The following is a 23,485-nucleotide window of genomic DNA, read 5'->3' as shown; positions in this document are numbered from 1 at the left end:
CTGCTTTTTATCTATTCAAAGAAACAAGGGACCATTTATAAACACTACTAAAGTAAAACAAGCTTTTTATACAATGCCAATTGTTTGTGCAGCTGCATAAGAAGAGCAGCATCTGACGTCAAAGACTTTCAAACTACATCAAGGTGGTACACAATTTATGATAACAAATATGATGGAATTTTAAAAGTACAACCTTGTATCTGAAATCTTACAACAAAAAATTCTGAAAGCTATGCATGATGTCTGATGTTAGACCACCCTGGCTTAAGTTTGGATCTTCTTTCTTTTTTATTAAAATATTAGAGAAGCAGCACAGAAGACACAGAAAGGAGAATGGGAACTTCGAGATACAGGCGCTTATAGTAATTTTGCACATCCTTGATTCCTACCACCAGTTGGCACACAGGCAAGCTTTTGACCAGAACTTCCCAAAGCCTATTATACCAAGCAGGCAAATGGTCTATGGGATCTGCTGTCACAGAAGCTTCTTTTGCTACTAACATTTCAAGTAGCCTACCCATTTTCATGAAAATTCTGTACTGTGATCAGATTCACTTGCAACAGAGAACCAAAAAACAAAAAATCAAGCCAAAAACTCCAAAACAACATCTACCAAAAAATCAACTGTGTCATTCTCAGTTTGTGAATCCATCCAAAAAAACTATTTGTGACTTAAAATGGTTTGTCTGAAAACTGGTACAAAATTTTCCTAACAGTAACTCCAAATTTCAGCTTGTCCTGCCTGATACACTGTCATTTCTATCTAATTTGCAAAATTAGAAAACCTAATTTATACCTTAAAAAAAAAAAAAGGTGGAATATGACTAAGTTTCTCTAAGCTTGAAAAGCCACAGACTCTCCTGAGCTTAAAAAAGGCCCAGAACAAGTAAGCCTACCCCCATTCCCTCGATCAAAGTAGGTTTGTAGAACTAATAAAGTCAATATGCAGCTAACTTTGGACATTTTTTTCAAAGCATTCCTTGTGCGATATTTTATTTTTCCCTTCCAATTTTCACTTTTCTTCAAAGCAGGAAATAGAGGTTCAGTTTCCCCAAAAACTATGAAACTGGAGGTTTCTTTTGGTGGAAAAGATAGGGCACCATGTATGACAGATGCTGTATTTCAGTCAACCAAAAAAAGAGCCAGAAGGTCCCACACCCTTCTGGCAAGTGTGCTCACTGCACATCCAAGATGAATATCTGATTTCACTGGAACACAAGCTCTATGGCTTTGACTATACTGCATGTGTGGAAAGCTCAATCGACTGCCAAAGACACTTAATAGTCCATTGTGAATTTACAGACTTACTCTGCAGATATAATATTAGAGTAGATGAGTAACACCATTATAACTTACACACAAAAATACTCTGAACAACTAGCAGGGGCAATCAAATAATTGATGGCTTGCCTAAAACAGCTTAAAGTTTATTCAATAAGTGCTCTCTTCCAGCAGCTAGGTCTAATTTTAAAAATTCATATAGCTCCCACTGGTTCTTTGCTTGAACTCTTGAGCCACCAGCATTTTTCAGATCAGCAGCCAGAGGAACGCAGGAGAGGAACGTGTGGAATCGTGTGGTGGCCACATGAGCATTAGATTGGATTCCATCCTCCTGAAATACACCCTAGCCTTTCCACCTAAGATGGTTTGTGTAACACAGTAGGCCTAGCTCCTTCCAAAAACTGTTTAATCAGAACCTTAAGAGCACAGTATATTTTTTGGACACAGTTATCTAGGGATATTCAAGAATCAGTCCTTATTTGCTTTTTAAATGCAAATAACAGTTCAACGGCAGTTGGTAGTTTAAATAACATCCAATAGGTAAAGAATCACCTATCAGAGAAGAGATGAATAGCACAAATAAGTCAAACTATTCAGGCAGGACCTGTGCTGGCTGGACCTGACCACCTGGTTGTCCTGCACATGCCATGTTATGACTCTAAGGATGATCTCCCTATGAGCCTCCCTGGAGCTGAGGTCAGGCTGACAGACCTGTAGTTCCCCACATTCTCTTTCTGATCTGTCCTCAGGTGGGTGTCATATTGGCTCACCTCCAGTCACCTGGGTCCTCCCTGTTTCACCAGGGCTGCTGGTAAATGATTCCAAGTGGCTCAGTGATCACCTCCACCAGCTCCCTCAGTATCCTTGGGTGGATCCCATCCAGCCCCATAGACTTGTGTGTGTCTAAGTGGTGTAGCACATCACTGACTATTCCCCCTGGATTATGGGGCTTCATTCCAGCCCATGGAGCTGGGTACCTGGAAAATGACTGGTCTTATTATGAAAGACTGACCCAAAGAAGACATCAAGTGCCTCAGGATTTCCTTCATGTTGTGTCACTGCACCTGATAAAGGATGGAGATTCTCCTTCACCCTCATTTTATTTCTACACACAATTTTGTCTTTATTTTTTATAATTTTTATATTTCATTGTCTTTATGGATAATTACAACATTAGCAGTAAGATTAAAAATCTTGGATGGAGTATTATTTTATTATTGTATAACCAGTTTTAAGAACTCAAATTCATCCATTCAATAGACTTCAAAAGATGAATATTGCAAACCTTGTTTCTCCTACCATGAAGGTCTCAATTTTCATTCAGAGGTCAGGAAGAGTCCGAATCTTTAAATGCAAAGCAACTCATTGTCCTCCCTCTTTAAAACAAAACTGTAGATTTTGCCCAAAATTATATCAGAATACATTTAAGGGATTGGGGGAGAAATTAGACCCTACATTTTAAAATTAGGTGTACATGGATGAAAACAAATTGAGATGACATATAGCTTAAGAGTGACTGTGATGGGCACGCAGAAATCTTTGCTCCCATGGAGGTACAACCAAGTAAGCTAGACAGAGGAGACAGACAGTTCTTCTAGGATAACAGTAAAAAATTAAGCTGCAACAGAAGTCTAGACCTTCTTGAACAGGGAAAACTGGAGAAATGGCCAACATTTACTTCAAGCTTAGAGCATGCAAACAGATACTTATCCTGTAATAATTAAACCCATTAAATTTACATACCTTGAAATATTTACATTTTTTTGTTATGCTTTTATCAAATACTAACTGTAAATGTGAAAGTATGACTTGGGCTAGCATCTTACTACATTAGTTATTAACCTAACTCACTGTACAGACGATAAACTATTTTTGTATTTGATACCATGGTATTACTTCAAACACTTAAATGGTGTGTAACCAGCATTCAAAATCATTTTAAATCCCCTATGCATCCTTCCACCAGAAAAATGCTTAGAAGTATCCAATGCTCCCTCCAGCTCTGAGACACCTTGATAACTTTGTTATCTCTAATTTTGGTCAATTTTGCTCTACTCCAAAATCATTCCAGATCTTTCCCCCAGGAAGGGCTAAAATTTTTCTTCATATTTTTAACAGAGAAAAACCACCATTCATAATGGTTTTCAGTAACATCTTCCTGACTAAGTTTCACAGTGCTTGTGCTCAATCTTCTTCTATGCTTTACTTGGACACCATCTGCAAATCCCACATCGCACACAGGAAGACACCAGATGGGATGGAGTCTTCTGACTCAGAGCAAAATTTCAAAGAACTGTTAAACTGCAACCACTGCATTTCCCTGCCTCCTTTGAATTTCTAGATCACTACCAAATGTAGACACAAATAGTCCCATCTGCTCTTAAGAGGCTATTAAATGTAAAAACCCTCCAAAGAAGAAGAACTGATATTTGATTTATAACATACCATGCATTCCCTAGTTTTGCAACTTTCATAGGTGGAGGTGGTGTAGTAACCAGAGAGGTAGGCTCTGGGCTGCTGGTTACTGATCCATTATCTTTTGCTGCCAGGGCAATCATTTTCCTTTGCTTCTGAGAAAGCTTGATTCCATGAGACACCATTCTGCTGTGAATAGACATTGCAAAGGAAGAAAATGTAAGATCAGTGTCCTTGGAGAGGACTCACCTTTAATCCTGCAAATTAAATTGAGAAATAATTCTTTCCTAGACCAAAATACTTTGTTTAGAGTGCCAAAAGGCAAGGGGGGGAGGGCTCAGATGGCTGGGAAGCAAAAAAAGATCAATTAGTACTGAGAGTGATAGAAAGAAAAGCATCGCAGAAGTATTCTTCACATTGATGTCTGTAAATGAAAACATGCAGAGTAGGAATCAGGTCTCCAAAAGAGGACTACCACCAGATGAAGACTATTTTCTAATCTTGCGATTTTTCAGAGACTGTCAAGCTTAGCTCCCTTAAACCAAATACATTAATACATTAAAAAAATGTATACAGCAGCCAACAGCCATTTCTTCTATCTGTAATAATTTTCTTTTCTAAGCTATTTGGATTGTTCAGTTTTGGCTGTTTTGTTTGCAGCTTCTGAATCTAACCAGCAGGCAAGCCTTCACCATGAGTATTGTCCTAACTCTCCTTCATTAGAATGCCACACCTCAAAGGTCATGAGAGTCGGCTCCAGCTCTCTTCCACATGTCACCACTTAAAAAGCACTAGGATTAATACTCTGCCTTGTAAAAAGGTACATCTCTCTACCCTTCTACCCCGGCTTCTGTCTGAAGAATTGTCATCATGAAGACACAGGTGCTGGGAGAGAGATCAGAGAATGCAAAACAAGAAACAAACTTCTCAACTACAGTACTCATCCACAAGTAATTTCCAAAGTCCTAGGGACAAGAATTAATTCTTTTTAGTTGGAAATAGAAAGGTTTAGCAGAGCAGGCCACTTATTTAAGGTACTAGTTCACTTATGCTTTTGCAGTAGTTGACCAAAAAAAATAGAGTAAAATAAAGGGATAAATTTTGTATGCTCACAGAAAAACATAATGAACTGAAGTAAACAAAGCTGTTCAAAACCAAATAGAACAAGTTTTCTCCTGCTTTTTTTTAAACTCTGAGCAGCCTAAACCACTAAGTAAATTCATAACAACCTAACCTATCACACTTTTTTTTATAGATTTTGGTTTTTTACCAACCCTGAATTTGCCTTTGGCATGGTTCCACATTTCTGCATACTTTCTTCAATTTCCATGATGGTTCTCAGATCCATAGCAGGAGGGCTGGCAGGGCTAAACAAAAAATAAAAAGTTACCTTACAAGGAACTGATTTTTACTTACATTCCACAGTTCCAGCCTTCACTGAAATCCTCTAAATCATACATAAGATTGGTAACTGGTTGTATAATTTATGTCTGTTTCCTCAATTATGGCAAACCTCAAATAAAATGTTTCTGACAAAACTTTTATAAATATATACATATTTAAGAGCACACTATAAAAATACTTTCAAGACTCTTTATATTATGAAACAAAAAGATGTGAACTATGATTATGTTAAAAAAATTAGACACCTAAACCCAGGATACTTATTTAGTAGTCAAATGCTCGTGCTAAGTAATAGAGAAACACTGCTCACAGCTCTGTACTGAAGGTTGAATTAAATCTCTCTTTGAAGAACAGGATTAAAATTATTTCACATGATAAACAGAACAGTTTTTGCTGTCAGAGTTTTACACAAACATCAGTAACATTCTCAAACTTCAGGAATCAATCTTTTTTTTCATAAATGACCTAATTTTAAACTTCTACAGAAATGAGTATGAATTAAATCTAGATATTACCAAGCTTTACATGAAACTACAAATTTGAATGTGTTTATTTAAAGGCATTTTTAAACTAAGCTGTGCTATAATTCAATCAAAGGACAGACTTTGAAATAAAATGTAAGCAGCACTTCCTCCATCCCTCCCTACATATAAAAAAATAATACTACACTTTTTTTATTACTGTACCCGTTAAACCTGTGGTGTTGATTTTTACTGCCCATTTAAGTCTAAAGGCCTAAAAAAATCTTCAAGTACAATGGAGCTTCTAATGGCTTCAAGCATGGTCTGATTTTACAAAAAACTCTCAAGTATTTTACGAAGTATTAACAAAGTAGGTGTTCTAAAATCAGATATTAGAAATACAGACTGGTATCAATTAAAAAAAATAAGAAAAAATATCTATAGCACTGCTTTTCCTAATGAATAATTGAAAAATGTACCCCTTTTATTAAATTATCAAAATTTTGAGTTCACACGTCAAGTAATGTATGATTGTTTTGAAGAGCAGACAGCTTTTTAGTCTGAACAGAACATTATTAGCTTTCACTACCAAGTGTAGAACAGTGATTGTAAGTATTACTCCACCTGAAACTGGTTGCTACCCAGTTGGGAGAGCTTGCAGAGTTGTGTCTGGCACTGGGAATGGTCTGTGGAACAGACTGTGTCAATGCTGATGCTCCCTTGTATGACTTCATCTCCTTGCTAGGTTGAGAGGGTTTCATACCCTGACTGCATACTTTGTCCTTCATCTAAAAATCAGGCAGAAAATTGTTGAATAAATGCTACAAACACTGATTTTTTTCTTAATCAAATAAACAATAATGACTTAAAGTTGTCTACTCCATTATAAGTACAACAGCTTCACAGAAAGACTCCAAAATACAAACTCTGTCTTTGATGGACTAGATAAACACAAAAAGAAAAAAAGAAGAAACCCAACCTCAGTCCTCTCTGGATGAAATCCTTTTGTGAAGTCAGGGGACTGCAAGTCTCTGGGACTACCCACTCCCGCGTAACTACCTTCTGAGTCAGATGTCAAGAGTTCTGGAAGTGATTCTATGGAGTTAGTTTTATCCAGTTTTACTGAGCCTACAAATAAGAAAAGATAGTAGAACTATTAAATCACGAGAGCCAGACTAAACAATGCTTAACAAACAGAAAAAATTATTCACTCTATATGATGAATATGAAATAACCAGAAGTTTACAGTCCAGAATACTAGACTGTAGTAAGTATAAGCAAATTTCAGACCACCTTAAATATTTTTTCAGAATATTATTCCCAGTTTTATTTCTCTGTCTCACAATATACAAATAACAACACTTTTCCTTTGAAGTCTTCTACAACCTTTTCAATAAAAAGGGGCTAATTTATTCCTTGTACTCCAGAAAAAAACCCCACAAGGCATTAATAGAAATGTTCCGCTTACTGAAACCACATGAGAAAATGTCTATTATCTTTGATAAAATACATGCTTTTATCTGAACTTTGGGCACAAACTCCATATGACAAGCATCCTTTCAAAAAAAACCTTAATCTCAAGAATTCACAATTTAAATTTAAATGTAGTCTTCACGAGAAAATAAATAATCTTTCTAAGATTTCCTTCTTGCAATACAGAAACTGCATTGAATTGCGTATTACACTTCATGTTCTGGTTTTATACCTGAAAGGAATCTCTTTCCCACTGACCTGTAGAGGCAGGACTCTGAATAATATCTGATAGATTATATCCTCCAGAGCTGTCAGACCGTTTTCGTGGCTTCTTTTTAGCCTTAGTTTTCGCTTTCTTGAAAAGGGCTTCCCTAATAGGGAAAAAAACCCCCAAAAACCCCCAAAATGCATTAAAGACAAAGAAATTGAGCTGCATTGTCAATGTCAAGTTTTTCAGTCAGCAGCAGCACTTATACTTCAAGCAGTAGTACCTGATCTCACCAGCTTGCACTAGCTGCTTGTTCCTGCTCTGCTTATGCACTGGAACGACTACTCCATAAATGATTTTGGGGGGAAAAAAGGAAACCAGGAGGAAAAGAAAAAACTCTTTCCAATCTAGATCTAATCTCTGGACAATTATATTGTGCAAAGACTTCTGCTGAGACAGTGGAAGATACAGCTGCTGCACAGGCTGGCACTGCCATCTAGGTCAGATTAAACCTGCTACACATCACAGCAACTGACATAAAGCAAATTACAGACAAGTCTCCACTTTTTTTCTCTGTTCATTTCTCCTAAATTACTGAAGTGCAATAAATGCCACAGTTGGTCTCATTTGTCCCCCATATGAACATTAACATTGTGATAACACTAATTTTACAACAAAGCAGATATAGGGTGATGCTATCTAAATGTCATGTGTTCCTCCAATGCTATTAGGAAGAGTGAAATCAAATAAAAGGCATCTTTCATTTTAACAATACTACTAGAGATTCAGAATAATAAGAAAGGCAGATACAGCACCCTATTTCAAAGCTTCTTTAAGCAACGTTTTGCAAAGTAACTACATAACTACTTAATCATTCCTGCATCACTACCTTACAGTGCTCGGGGGGTTCACTTTTTAATCCTTGGACTGCCCAATTCCCTAGAAGCTACCATGCAGCCTTGGAAAACACTGCAAGACTTGAAGTCAAAAACAAAATAGCCCCTCAGTTCCCTTGATCTACTAATTCTTACCTATACTAGGTAATTTACTGCAACTTTTCCTGACACAAGTGGTCAGAACAGTACACAATACTGCAGGTGAGGCTTCTTCTGCACAGTGACATTGTATCCCACTATCTGGAAGCCTACTACCACATCATCCTATCACACTACAAAGCTCTGTATTTCACTTGCCAATTCCGTTAATATCAAGAAAGGCAGGTTATCCCAATTTTTCAAATAGATCTCAAATAGCATAGTGCATTCAAGTCTGTTTTTTCTTTTTTGATTTCTCCTAGTTCAGTGAAGTTCAATGAACTCCATAGTTGGTCTCACACATACAAAGGTACTCTCATCACATGCACAACTCCCAAACATTGCTATGAAAGCTTGTTTTGTAACCTTTACTCACATGCTACTTATAAACTGAAATTGCTCTGCTGCAGTTTTGCAACATTTTCAAATACTTAGGGGAACTGAGAGCAGTCTTTGAAATATCCAATTCTTAATATTCCAATTCTGAACTTAAAGACAGTCAGGCACCAATGCAAATGGGATTAATACCACACACTTCATCTAGTTAAAAATATTGATGCAAAAACAGATACTTACTGAGAATTTTGTTCTGTATTCATTTCTTCCCTTAAAAATACAAAGTTCTCTCCATCTTCAGGCTCAAAAGAACTTATGTCAGGTCCATCTGGATATGGAGTAATTACCCTCCTGACCATAGCTGGAATCTGTAGTTGTAAAAGCCATTACATTAAGTTTCTTTTAAGTTGTATGCAAGCAAATCTATGTAAAAGGACTAAACCAACTGTCATTTAAAACACTTTCACAGATCAGGCAATTAATTACTTAACAAGCTTATAAATCTAAGTTACATCTTTAAGCAAAATAGGAGAACTATTTTAAGTGACAGACTCGAAATGCGTATGTTTCACCTATCTATAACTTCTGGAAAAAAACTGCCTCAAGATTTTGCAAACATTTTTCTTTTACAGTTAAAGAATACTGGATTATAATGTGTTTTGGTTTTGACTTTTGCATTAAAGTTCAACTTTCACATTAATCTTTTTACTGATTTTAGCATCTATATGATCACCCTGAACTTTTCAGCATTCTTCTCCTTTCTTCTAAGTAAGGGATGTTGTTTTCCATAGGTTTTGCTTGCACTGTTTCATGCAACAATTATTAATTACAGAACATTAATACGTTTAATGTGTATAATTAATTAATTTAAAAGACACAACACTCTTGCAGGAGTAGCTAGCAAGTAATGAAACATGAGTTCCTTGAGAGTCATAATAACAGCAGACAACTTTATCCTTTGGGTCAGATATTCCACATTTAGCCTGTTGCCTACAGACTCCACAGGTATGTTATTATCACTTGTTATTCTCATTTTACACCTAATAAGCTTACACTCAAGTTGTACAACTTACCATGTTCCTGTAATAAACAGAAAGATCCTTCACAACTTCATCACTTAAGACATCCAGAGTCCTAAAAAAAATTATCTTTGTTTTTAAAAAACAAATTCATCTTAACAGCTTATTAAAAAATCACATTAGTGAAAAATTCCAATGAACATTTTGGATGAATATCACCTATAGGAATTATCACCTATTCGTGGTGGTCAGGTCTAAGGAAAGACACTGAACACAAAATAGAAACTAATCAATGCCTCTGTTAGGCAGGATTAAACAACCTTTCCACCTACCTTTACTTAAGGTCACAGCCAATATAGACCTATGTAGTTAAGTTACAAAGAACTGGTCATTGCTTTACCTATTTCTGCATACTGCCAAGTCTTCCTGACACGTATCTAAATACTCTATGTAAATACTCCATAAAACTCAAACACAACACACAACATAGACATTTATGCCAAAAAATAATACTACGGAAACAAACCTGATTCAACAGAATGTCTTGTTCATGTGGGCAGTTAGTTCTCCTTGCACAAAGCTGTCAGGACTAAGTTCAGTTTCTCAGGTATCTCAAATCAAAGGTCCTTCTACCCAATATTAAAATTTTCAGATTTCACTAAAATGCAGATACAGTCTTAATCATTGTAAGAATGCTGCATGTTCTTTCTAGGCTTAAGATGAAACAAATCCAATTTCAAGTAATATTTAAGGCAATTTTATTATACTTTTACTCTTCCCTCCATAATCAAAGGTTAGAATATTTATTTTATGAAGATGTGAAGAGGAAAATTGCTATTATGAATGAACTCCTGTACCTGCCATGCAAGCAAATCTGCTGTGTGACATGGCAATGAAGTGCTGGTATTCTGAACTGTTTTAAGTCTCTAAGAACTTCTACAAGTGAAAAGAAGTCTGACAAACAGGACAGAGAGGACTAGCAATAGAGATGGAATTTTCTTCTTTGGCTGGGTTTTTTTTGTGTTTTTTTTAAGATTTTGCTAGAAAAGAACTGCGATCAGAGCTGAAAAAGTTTGCTCTGAGAAGATGATATGCACTTAGGAAGCAATCTGAAGGTCTGTCCAAAAGCATCAAGAGAAGGAAGGCCAGAGCACACCTTCAGCTTCTCAGAACTTTAGAAGAATCATTGTGGAAAGTGAGGATAATAAAGTAATTTGTTCAACTCTCACTGCAGACACTTTAAGCAACAAGACTATCGGATGGCAGGCCCATCCTCTTTGGAAAATGCAGCAGCTATATAATAAACCTACTTAAAATAAATCAAATATGTATCATAACAAACATGTTTAAAAAAAAAAAACAAAACCCCAAACAAACAATCGTAAGACAAACAAAAAACCCCCACAATAATCCCATCCCCCAGAAAAAAAACCTCCAAAGGGAGGGAAAAGAAAAAACCCACAGCAGTTTTATTCATCTTCAAAAACACTTTTAAAACCTCAAAAAAGACTAGGCCTAATGTCAAAGCCCACTGAATTCAAGCAAGGCTCTTCATGCCAGACTGTAACATATGGTTTTGTACTACAGAACTGGTACAGTATGTACAGATATTCAACTAGTTTCTCTCTCCCTAACTAGCAAAAATGAGCCTACCTTTAAATTGGCATAATTCAGTTGCATTTTAACATTTAACTGTCCATATGAGTTCTTGCAATCCTTTTGCCTTTTCAGGATGTTTAAATTTTACAACTAATACATTAACACATTTGCATTCCCGCTTACCTTGCTTCCAGCAAAGCTGCCATATTGAGTCCTATGAACTGCAAGCAGGACAATTTTAGCTGTTCAGCTTTATACATTGCTGAGAACTCCAGCAGCTCAGCAGCATTCTTTAAGGTAACTGCAGAGACAAAACACAAGAAACTAAATTAGATAATTTGCTGTGTTATCAAACAGCAGTTTTAACACTTATTGTACAGTACGGTCTAGTTATTGAAACACATCATATACTGCACCATTCCTTGAAGAAATGCTCAAATGGCCATAAACTATAGGAAGCTCCATGTAGCTTTGTAGCAGTTTGCATGCAATGACTGTTTCACAGAACCAAAAAACCCAACCTACCAACTGATCAATTTCAAAACAATAAAACTCAGAAGTACAAAACAAAGGGAAAAAAGGAAGGTAAAAATTGCAAGTTTCATATACAGCATAAACAGTTGTTCAAATTCCAAATGTTCCAATTTAGTAGGGAGTAAGAAAAAATTAAGGGGAGTAAAAGAGAGGGAACACTAAATACAAGGACAGAAATAGAAACAGAATTAATGTTATTGTATTTTAAAGAAAAGAAATTTGAATTCAATGAAACAAAGATTTTATAGGGGTTTGGGGGCAGTTAGCTTTTTTTTTTTTTTTTTACTTTTTTTAATAAAGAGTATGTGATTAAGATGATGATGCATAAGGAGTGGAAGATGATGCTAACCTAGAATATTGCTCAGACTAAAGAAGCAACTATTAGTAGACAACAGCAAAATATAGCCAGCTGAAAGGAATATACATAAATTCTGTGCAGCAAAAAGGCAAGAATATCTAAAAATACCATTTTTTATTCTCTAACCCTTTATAATACAAGTGGAAGAACTCACGTTTTTCTGCAATTGCTACTTCACAGATTTCTTTGAGTCTGGATATAAGAAGCTGGTCTGCTACCACAAGAACATTACATATGAACTCCACATTTTGAGAATCTGGAAAACAAAGCATCATGTAAGCACTGTGGGTAAATCAAAAGCAACTGTAACACATACAGCTTCAATTAAGATTTTACCAAAGCACAAATATAATGGCTTCAAAAATTTTGATGGGATTTTCACAGCACAAGAATTTTAGTTTTTTTACATGTAACTTCAACACAAGCATATTAAGTTTTGAATTTCTATTTTAAAGAGCTATAGTTGAAAATATATTAATGGCACCTTTTATGGCAAGAGCTTCATCTGTATATAGGTAATCCACAATTATCTGTAGTATGTCAGAATGGATTGGCATTTCCAGAGCTGAACAGGTAGCCTAAAAGGTAAAAGTATTGAAAAAAAGTATTGAAAAAAATAGGAAACAGAAATAGTAAGAGAAGCTGACTACTTGGAACAAAATACAAAATTAAGACAGTAATTTTATTAAGAAAATTACTCAGATCAAGGGTAACATTTTCACAGTTAAACAATTACTTAAGCATTTGTATAAAATCTGTCCAAGTTTCTCAATTAAGAAATGATGGTAGCAGAGTGATTAAAATCTGCTCAAACTTCTGAATAAATATCCATGAAATAGTTTCATGTTTGATCACTCTGACCATCTACTCCAATAATCCTCCTTGATTATATTATTTTAAAGTACCATTTATATTACTTTTAATTCTCTAAAAGTAGAAATACAAGAGCCCTTTATGCAAGTACTGAACTGCCTTCCTTCCAAGGTCAAAACATCTACTAAAATCACAAGTTCCCAAATAACAATAATATTGAAGTAGTCACTACTGTTAATCTCTCTGAAAGGAAGGTCTTCATCATGTCCTCCAGTTGAAGAACCATCCTAACCATTAAGGTAAAGCTTTTGTATGAGCAAACATTAGCCATTAAACCATGTAACTGTCACCATTTGTGTTTATGCAATATCACTGCTAAACAACTTTGGTTTACTTCAGGTGGTACTCAAGTAAAGCTTCACACTGAAGTATTTATTTTGCATTAGAATGTACTACTGGAACTGACATATTTTCTTGCTAAAGTTTAAAAACCTCTTACAGACATTAAGATTTTTATATAACATCTAGAGCCCTTGCTTCACAAAATATTTACTTATTAATTTAGGTTGGTTTAGATTTACTTACAAAATAAAAGGTAACTTACGAACTACATGCTACTAATATAGAAATCCATTATACAAATGGACATCTAACACCTAAGAAGAACCAGAAGAACCCCTTAAATAGACCATTTGTTTCACAGTGTTTCAGATATGTTTTCTCAAGGATGATTGAGGAAAAGGCAGCACAGTAACCTTAAGGACAGGTGAAGTTCTCTGTCACAGCAGAACTGATCTGCCAGTATTTCACGAGGTTCTTGATGTATTGCCAGAAAGCTAAGAAATTTGAGAAACTACTGCACACTGCTTTAGCTTTCAGTCTCAGAAAAATGCTTCTCCAATTACACCTTTTCTCTCTTTCCATTATCAGTAGTACTCAGGTAGTTAAGCAGAGGTATTTAGCAAAATTACAATATCCGGGGACAACCAGGGCATTGACACACAGCAAATAGGAATGAAGACAAAATAAAAATCTACACCTTTTGAAACAGCAGTTGGTGACTATGTAGAACAGTTCCTGATATCCTCGCTTTCATTTAACAGTGAAAGTCAGCTGGAGGTTCTATACATTGACTCTCAATCCTGCTGTCTCTTGCACTCAGTACTTATGACAAGCTATTCCAAACTGCACTCTATTTAAATTGTAAGATCTTTTACAGAAAGAAAGTGAAAATTTGTCCAGAGCAGTACTCCATAAGAAGATCAGTCCAGTGTTTTCTATAAATCTATGAACTAGTTCAAACGAAATCTCTAAAACAAAAGCAGTAATTTCCTTCAATATACAGTATTACATTTATTAATCTCATTTAATACACAATCTCAATAGTGCAAATACAGAGCAACCAAAAATGTGGCTTCTGGGGTTTTTTTCTTGCAAACAGAATCCAAGAATCCAGCCCTTCCTTTTCCCTTGTATTTAGGATATGTTATTATAGGAAAAACTGAAAAGTTGTCTTTGATGTTTAAAAAAAAAGAAACCAAAAAAAAAATCAGACCACCACACATGGTTTTGGCAAACTTACCTCAATCCATGAGCTGCTTAACATGCTGTGAAAATAATCTGTAAAGAAAGGCATTTCAGTTCAAGATGGAATAAAATGACAGTTATAAAAGACAATATAACTTATGTTATATAAATATATGTAAAAATACACACACATACCAAGTCTTGCACAAAGTACACACTTATGACACGGGAATTCTTTTCCATCTAAAGATTTCAGGGTCACATCGCAGAGGTATGAACTAGAAGATATTTAATAGGATCAGAACTATGACTATTCAGAAGAGCTACAAGTTGTAAACTCTACAAATAAACGTTTACTTTAGCAAGTTAGGATTTATCCTTTGAAATAAAACACACCTGAATTTTAACAGTATCACAGAACATGAACCCAAAAGTACAGTCACAATACTTTCCAGGGAGAATGTTTTTGTCCAAAGTTGATCTTTAAAAATTCCACCTGAAATATTTCCCTCAAAACACAGCCAATAACTGTTTCAAAACTGCGATGACTAAATAAATTAATTATGCCTAATTTTAGTCAATCATAAATGGTCTCTGTTAAGTTACCTATTTCTTCAATATCAGGAGGTACCATAGGCCTTGATGATGAATTTCGAGAATGAAGCAACCCAGATTCTGTGAAAAAGCTACTTTCATGCAATGTTGCTTTTACTATGTAAACAGACTATTCAAGACTTCAGGTGTAAGTAACTTGATCACATCAATGGAATTAAAAAACAAACATCACTTTGCTAAAAGGAAATTAGAAAACATACTATACATTTACTTATTTCCAATCTATGTAGTCTTTTTGTCACACCAAGCAGATTTAAAGCAGTGAAATTGCTTTTGACTGGATCCACATAATATTTCTCCTGGCATTAGCATTCTAAGACACAGTTAATCCACAGAACACATTAAGGTACAGTAAAAAGCGAAAACGATACATCATGCATATTCTGTACCCAATTACTAATTTACAGATCAGTCTATAAATATCTATGGAGAACTTCCAAACCTGAGTTACTATGATAGAGACAATCGAACACCAAAAGTTAAAACGCAGTTGGATCATCCTTAGCCCACACTTAACAGGTAAAGAGATCGCATAAGATGAAGATGGTGGGGTAGGGAAAACTTGATTAAAGAAAATTACCATTTCTTCTGACTTAACTTTGGTTTGTTCCCATTCTTCTTGTTGACAACATTAATTTTTCCATTTTCTAGCCTGACTCCATCCAACCTGCAAATTATTAACATTAGTAATAAGCAATACAATTAATATACAGTTCAAACCATTAAGAACAATTTCAGTGGACTCATGCTGTGAATTGGAAAATAAATCATCATACAAAAATAGAAAGGGCCAGTTGTTACTTCAGAAGTCTTCAAGGCAGGTGTGAAATGTGACTGTCATTTTCTCCACATTTTAGATATTTATTTATATATTTATTATCTTAGATGAAAGCTACACTGTACAGTTAAGGCCAAAGCTCAATACTACAGGGTCAAAAATCTAGAAGTTAAAAATATATTGCTGCAGTCAGTAAACTGAGCAAAGACAGTGGTTGGGAAGAGGTGCAAGTTTCAGCACAGGGGTTTTTAGTATCCTAATTCATCAAAGGAGGCTTGTGAATGAGATAGTAAAGACAAAAGAGTGCTGCTGGTGGATTACAAAGTAATACACCTTTAAAGACAAATTACTTTATCATGGAAATTTTACTTAGGAACTCAGTTTTAGCAACAGCCTCACATCTTGGTGTGCATGCAAGAAGTACAGTGAAGAAAACTGCCCTGAAAAAGCTCATTTCCCTCTTTTGGAAGGACAAATGCAGAAAAAACAAATAAACAGATTAATGCAGTTCTACAGAGACATTTGATCTCAATTCCATTTGTTTCACCACGTAACATAAAAATTACATCAGTTGAACAAGAATTTAACTTTGCTTTGTGCTGTTTCACACTAAATATGTTTGCTGTCTGTGAAAAAACTGCTAGACTACAGACCACAGCATAGGAATTAATCAATCCAAAACTCAGTTAGATCAGCTGTCTCTAACCTAAAAAGTATTGATGTTTTATGACAGTCTTTCTGCAAAGTCAGATTATTTGTATCAGATATAAAATCCCACAGAGCTCATGCCTTAAAAGATACTGTAACAGTTTAACTCAGCTAGCCAAAAAGACCACGCAGCCACTCACTCACCCACTCACTCACTCACTCACTCACTCTCCCCTCACCACCCACCAGTGGGACGGAGGAGAGAATTGGGGAAAAAAACAGTAAAATTCGTGGGTTGAAACAGACAATTTTAATAGGGCAGAAAAGGAATGGAAAATAATAATAATAATGCTAACAGAATTAGCATATACAAAACAAGAGATGCACAATGGAATAGATCACCACCCACCAACCTGAAATTCCTATATGTACTGGAAACAAGCCCAGCCAGCTCCCAAACTGCATACCCTCATCATTACCCCTAGTTTGTATTCTAACATCAGTGCCTTATTTTCCATTATTATCATAACAACTGAAGTTAGATCAGCTTACATAAAAACACTCCATGGAGTGCCTGTCAAAATATAAATGCGTTTCCTTTCACCTACCTTCCACTTAAATTGCTGAGTCCAAACTTCTTTGCTGCACTTTGCAACATTTTAATGAGGTTAGCCTCTTCATCAGCTTTGCCTTTTTTAGATTTGCTCTTCTGTTTTTCATTTATAACTTGCACTTGATTATTTCTATAAATCTCAAATGCAGACTTCGCATTAACATTTTCATCAAAACTCATTTTGCTCAGGTTAGAAATTAAAGTATCTTGATATTCATCTGATTTTTCTTTATTTGGGATTTTTGGCTTATAACCATGAGTCAAAAGATCACAAGTATCAGTGTATATGAACTGCAGAAGGTATGCAAACAGATCTGGATGAACTTTCTCTATTACATAAAGATCACATCCAACAGCATCTTCATCTTTACGGTAGATGTCTGGAGTGTCTAGCTGGTTGTCACTGGAAATAAAGAGCTTCTTGAAGAAGTCGGAGCGTACGGCCAAGATGTATTTGTGCACAGGGTACATTCTTGTGCCAATCTGGAAAGTCACATCGTGGATGCTGTCCATTTCATCTGTTTCATCTAACAGTTTGCCAAAATCCATTCCAAAACTTGAGAGTGACACACTTGGAATTTCATAGAGACTAGAACAAAATGAAATCCATAATCAAACACGATTTACAAGCCTTATAACATTTTATATAGTATGTTTAATGAAGAGAATGATTTTGATTCCATTTGGTTTCCTTGTTTTTTTTCTTACATTGCTGCGCTGCTCAACATTTCTTGTCATATTCTTTACAAAAATAACTATTAATATGGTATTTAGGCAATTGAGCTACATAAATAAGACCTGTCTAGCTTCAGAATACCAAATATAGTATTTTGCCTTTATACTGTACCAAATAAATTTGTATTATCAGAACCATCTTATGTTCACCTTGTTTTTCCAACATGAAAACACACCAATGTTTGCTGTATTTCATATTACAAATTAAAGCAATAAGAAAAAAAGCTGACATTTAGCTAAAAATCAGATACATTGGAAACTATTATGAGAGCATAAGGAACATGGTCCAGTATTCTACTTATTTATTTTACTTTATGTTTCTTTCCAAACAAATAAAAATTCACTTTTCACTTTTATTTACAAGCTGATTATTGGTGATTACTGAAGGGTTGAATTTCTACAGTATTTAGAACTCAGAGTGTGTTAGGAAATACATGGCAAATGCTTGCCTTACATACTTCAGATAAAATATCAATACTGTCTATTACTATGCAAATATATAAGCTGAGGCCTTTGGATAACTTCAACGTAATTACTAACAAGTGCTATTCTCTAGCAGTATGGATAACCATATCTAACTGTGACTTCTGTATGAGCCAAAAAAATGGTTTTGAAAAGAATGATTCAATTGCAATCATACACAAAAAAGGGAAAAAATAGAACTGTTGTTATTTTAAATATACCTGGTTTTAGGATCTGACTGTAATACAGCAAAATTGCTGCCACTAGGATCAGTGGCAATGCTGACAGCTCGGTGGACAAAAGTCAGCTTCTGAAGTCGAATTCTTTCATACACACTGGTTGTATCATGTTCACAAGACACATCACATGAAGGATGCTGAAGGCTTGATACAAGTTCTGCTAAGAAAAAAGAAAGTGAATACATATCACAGAAAGATCCTGCTAATTAAAATGCAACTAATACAAAAGAAGGCAAGACTAAGACTTCTGTATGTCCATTGATGGAGTAACTGAATAATGCTAAATCATGCTGAAGATTTCAGCTTGCTTATTCACAGTACATATAGGAGGAGAGCTTTTATCTCGAATTTCTTGTGAAAGTGATTTGCCACTTCTTCATGTAAGGGAAAACACTGTATCTAACACCCAATACTTCTTGAGGAACGAAACAAGCTGTGCATCAGCATACAGCAGTGCAAGACTGTTCCCTTTTCCTGTGAAATATTACAGCAGAAATAACACAATTACCTTTGGACTTCATACTATATCTGTTTAAATTACACCCAAACTAACAAAATATTATTTTGATAATATGAATACATCTTTGAATACATCTCTAGACTTTTCCATGAACTGGATAACTGAATATATGCACCCCATTCATGACATTCATTAAAATCTTACAAAAAAAACCCAGAAGCCCTAATTCATTACAATTCAGTGATGAATATCACAGTTGATGCTCTTCAGGATGAGAGGATATGGATTCAAGCTACACCAAGGGAGTTTCAGGTTAGATATTTGAAAAAAAATTTTCACTGGAAGACTGAAATGTTGCCCAGGGAGGTGGTGGCATCTCCCTCTCTGGAAACATTTAAAAGCACCTGGATGTGGCACATTGGGATATGGTTTAGGAATGATTATGGTGGTGGCCAGCCTGATAGTTAGACTAGATGATCTTGAAGATCTCTTCCAGCCTTGATGGTTCTGTGTATGTGTGCTTGTGTGTGACCAACTAGGTGTTTAATTAGTCAGCAGGTGTGGATTGTGAAGTTTCTTTGAAGATATTAAAAACTACAAAAAAGAATAGCAGTATGTATGAAGGAGAGTACCTACAGACATCTACCAGCGCCAGGACAAAAAGAGCAAAAAGGGGATACATTCGGTGCTTCTGTAATGAGGGAACTACCATATACTGTGCTGAATAAACCAAAGTAGCAACAGAGTATAAAACTCTGAATTAAGAAACAGAGAAAATATTTTCGCTGTGAAAGAATACAAGACCAGACTGAAAACTAAAAATGTAATTTCAGTATCAAATGAAGCAGAAATACAACAAATAGCTATGAAGTTCAAATACATTCCAGGTTGGAAGGAAAATTATTTCTATCTACCTGAAAAGAGCTGGCAGTTTCACTTAACATCTTGTCCTGCAGTAGACAGGTACGTTCGTTGCAGAAAAACAAACCATCAGGATCTACTTTCAGCAATATGAGCCAAGTTAATAAGGTGGAAGTTGCTTTGGACCCTGTACTGTGCCTAGATAAAGGACTGGGAAATAGACTTCATAGACATAGCAGTGCAGCAAGTATGTGCTCCTCCTTTTGCTCAATACCAATTCTCTTAGGACTCATTATCTAATACGTGGCAAGATCATTACACTAGACCCTTATGCTATTACTCTTCAGAAATGCTTTTCTTCACAGAAATCTCCACCTAGAGATTAACTGAAGGCTGCAAAGTAAATCTTAGTATTACTGAGGAAAGAGTACAATCTATGTAATGCTAAATGCTATGATAAAAACTGTCAGTCACAGAGGAAAGAACAAACTCACCACATAATACTGTTAAGAGACTGTAAAGATTCAATTAAACTTTTTTATTGATTTAAAGTATTTAAAAACCACTAAGAAATCATAGCTAACCTTTCTTTTCTGAGCTTTTTTTTCCTTCTTCCAGCCACTTCCCTGTAAAGGCTTCCCCATCCTGGGTGACAAACATTATTTCATTCCCATTTAATGCAACATCAGACATGAAGACTTGCCGGCCATACACCCAACGACACTGCTTCATGGAGTTGTTAGATGACTTCCAACAAAACACCTGTAACAGCAAAATTTTGAAAAGGCAAATCGTCATATCATATAAAAACAGTTACATATTACACACTACTTTTTTAAACACAAGAACATGCCATCTCAAAGAGGCATATAAAAGGAGAAAGACATTCTTTAAAATTTTAGTATAAAGTGCTATGAGCATCTGTTACAGAGAATCCACAAGTAAAACAAGGAAAATTTATTGTGATATCAAGATTCATTTGTTCATGAAGGGCATTCAAAAAGCTTCTTAAAATATTCAAACATCTTCAGTCCTCTAAAGACATCTGATGACAAGCAGTCATCTATAAGACAGGTTTTACTGACACATCAACAAGGATGGTAAAAGATGTCAAGGCAAGAAACAAATTTCTAGTTCTTAATTTACAGATTTGTCCAACTGGTTTGTTTATAAATAAGACAAATTTCAAAGCTAGCACACTGGAAATTTAAAGCATTTCCTGGTAATTGTTTGACAAAAATTTCAAATTTCTCTGTACCAGTCAAGGTTTGGGATGGAGATCATGATCAAACACAAACTTCAAAACCTTCAACAGGAATATGAAGCACTGCATGCACAGCAAGACCCCAACAACGTATACTGTACACGTCTGAAAGACAGTTCCAAGCAAGCTAAAAGCCAAATGTGGCATCAGCAGTGCTAAAATCAGGCTTTCATTTTGTCCCACTGAAGGACCTGCACAGGTCTGTTAGCATGTATAAGGAGGGGCTAAAAAACTTTAGTAACCTAATTCCTTTCCCCTCCCTTGAGCCCCACAAATCACAGAATGGTTGAAATTGAAAGGCGTCTTTGAAGATTGTCTAGTCCAACCCTCTGTTCAGCCAGGACCACTCAGAGCCAGCTGCCCAGGAATATGTCCAGACAGCTTTTGAGTATTTCCAAGGACAGTGATTTCACAACCTTAATTGGCAACCTGTGACAGTGCTGGACCACCCTTCCTGATACCTATGACAGTGCTTCCTGATACTCAGAGAGAGCCTCCTTTATTTCAGTTTGTGCCCATTGCCTCTGGTTCTGGCTCTGGGCACCACTGACAAGAGCCTGGCTCTATCTTCTTTACATCTTTCCTTCAGGTATGATATACAAGAGTCCCTTGGCGACTTTTGTTTGCTAGGCTAAACAGCACTCCCTTAAGGAAACTGCAACCAAGCCAGACAAGATTCAGGAAATATAAGTGTTAAAATCCCATCTCTCTTCTTACTTAGTAATTTATAATGCCTAAAAGCACTAATGATCCCAGTACTTGTCCGTATTCAACATGGAAAGATACAAAATGTACATGGACATAGCTCCTCTGATGCAGGAAGAGCAGTTGCTTACTGCTAAAGCAGTGTCCCAAAGATGTTGAAGGGGCACTACCAATTCTACAGATGCTAGAGGCTAAAATCCCACATGATCAAATACTGAATTGGAAGTTTATAATCTCTGAGACAACTAATGACCTAATGAAAAAATAAGATCATCTCAAAACATAATTCAGCCACATGCAAGGAAAGAAAAAGAGATAACCACATTGTTCCTTATTTTGATACACAAGCTCAGCTTTTAACATTCTTTAAGAAGGCATTTCAGTAGGAAAAGCTTCTTTGTAAGCACCGCTAGATGGCAGTAAAGGTTGGGATCTCTCAGTGAGCAGATCGAGAAAAGACTGGGATTTTGTACGGTTATGTAAACCAGTACTTAATAAAAATTAAGGGGAAAAAAAACAGTAAATTCACCATGGCATTCCAATTCTAAGACGAGACAGCATCTACACTTAACAGTAAACACAAAATGATTCATCAGGCTTAGGTGCAACATTTTGTCAATAAAACGGACATTTCATCTACAAAACAGCTGTGTTACAGCAAAGGCTCTAAAACATCAAGTGAAGACTTCTTCTGAATGGTGTAAAGGTGCCTGGAGTAGGTGGGGTGATACAAGATATGGGAAGTAAAAAAAAAGCACCACTACAAAAAAAAACCTAAACCACACACACTATGTAACCACTAATTGAGTATGTAAAAATTAAGTTTACACCTTCACTGAAAAGCAATTAGAAGTCCATACATTTAAAAATAAACTACTGTACATTACTTTTGTAATCTTCCTACAGCCCTAAAAAAAAAGAAAATCACCAGAAGCTCTACAGAAACAAATTGACTGAGGGATAATAAAAAGAGATTTTTCAAACATATTAATGGCAATAGGCAGTGTAAAAATAACATCAGCCCTTCACAGGATGAGGATGATCACTTCACAAACAGGGACACAGACAAGGCACAGGTGTATAACACATTCTTTTCCTCTGTCTTCTATATGGATGATGCAGAAAGGGGCTCTCAGTGCCCTGACCTTGAGGATCATGACTACGAGAACGATCAACTCCCAGCTGACCCTCAAATTGTGCGGAATCTGCTGCTCCAGTTTTGCTCCCTACAAATCTATGGGGCCTGATAGGATTCATCCAAGAATCCTCGAAGAGCTGGCTGATGTCATCCCAAAAACTCTCTTGATGATTTTTGAGCAGTTTTGGGAATCTGGAGCTCACTGGAAGGTGGTGAATGTTGTCCCAGTTTTCAAGAAGGACAGGAAGCAGGACCCTGGAAACTACAGGCCTGTCAGTCTCACTTCTGTGCTTGGTAAAGTTACGGAGAAGATTATTCTGGGAGGTATTGACAAACATCTGAAAGACAATGCAGTCATTGGTCACAGCCAGCATGGTTTCATGAGAGGAAAAGTCCTGCTTATCAAACCTGATTTCCTTTGATGACAAGGTCAACCACCCAGTTGTCCAAGGGAAGCCATTTGATGTAATATTTTTGGATTTCAGTAGAGATTTCGTGTCTCTCA

At 35.9% G+C, this 23,485-nt stretch overlaps 1 protein-coding gene across 2 annotated transcripts in view; it reads right to left on the bottom strand.

Annotated features, from left to right (window-relative positions):
• The window catches only part of IBTK (inhibitor of Bruton tyrosine kinase), a 56,144-nt gene that overhangs the window by 12,310 nt on the left and 20,349 nt on the right, over positions 1-23,485 (bottom strand). Inside the window, exons 10-25 of one of the 2 annotated variants that reach the window (XM_085056440.1) lie at positions 20,458-20,635; positions 18,535-18,709; positions 17,112-17,705; positions 15,658-15,744; positions 14,658-14,740; positions 14,518-14,555; positions 12,607-12,700; positions 12,277-12,378; positions 11,414-11,531; positions 9,686-9,746; positions 8,853-8,980; positions 7,293-7,405; positions 6,541-6,689; positions 6,186-6,349; positions 4,971-5,063; positions 3,727-3,885 (exon numbers count right to left, since the gene is read on the bottom strand). In XM_085056440.1, coding sequence (XP_084912566.1) covers positions 3,727-3,885; positions 4,971-5,063; positions 6,186-6,349; positions 6,541-6,689; positions 7,293-7,405; positions 8,853-8,980; positions 9,686-9,746; positions 11,414-11,531; positions 12,277-12,378; positions 12,607-12,700; positions 14,518-14,555; positions 14,658-14,740; positions 15,658-15,744; positions 17,112-17,705; positions 18,535-18,709; positions 20,458-20,635 — 2,336 coding nt within the window. The remainder of the gene's footprint in view (positions 1-3,726; positions 3,886-4,970; positions 5,064-6,185; positions 6,350-6,540; positions 6,690-7,292; positions 7,406-8,852; positions 8,981-9,685; positions 9,747-11,413; positions 11,532-12,276; positions 12,379-12,606; positions 12,701-14,517; positions 14,556-14,657; positions 14,741-15,657; positions 15,745-17,111; positions 17,706-18,534; positions 18,710-20,457; positions 20,636-23,485) is intronic. The other variant, XM_085056441.1, reaches the window with a different exon arrangement.

Source organism: Lichenostomus cassidix, chromosome 3 (assembly GCF_008360975.1).
Source record: "Lichenostomus cassidix isolate B80296 chromosome 3, HeHo_3.0, whole genome shotgun sequence".
Classification (NCBI taxonomy): domain Eukaryota; kingdom Metazoa; phylum Chordata; class Aves; order Passeriformes; family Meliphagidae; genus Lichenostomus; species Lichenostomus cassidix.
Note: the sequence above shows the minus strand (reverse complement) of the source record. Positions and strands in the feature narration are given on the sequence as shown.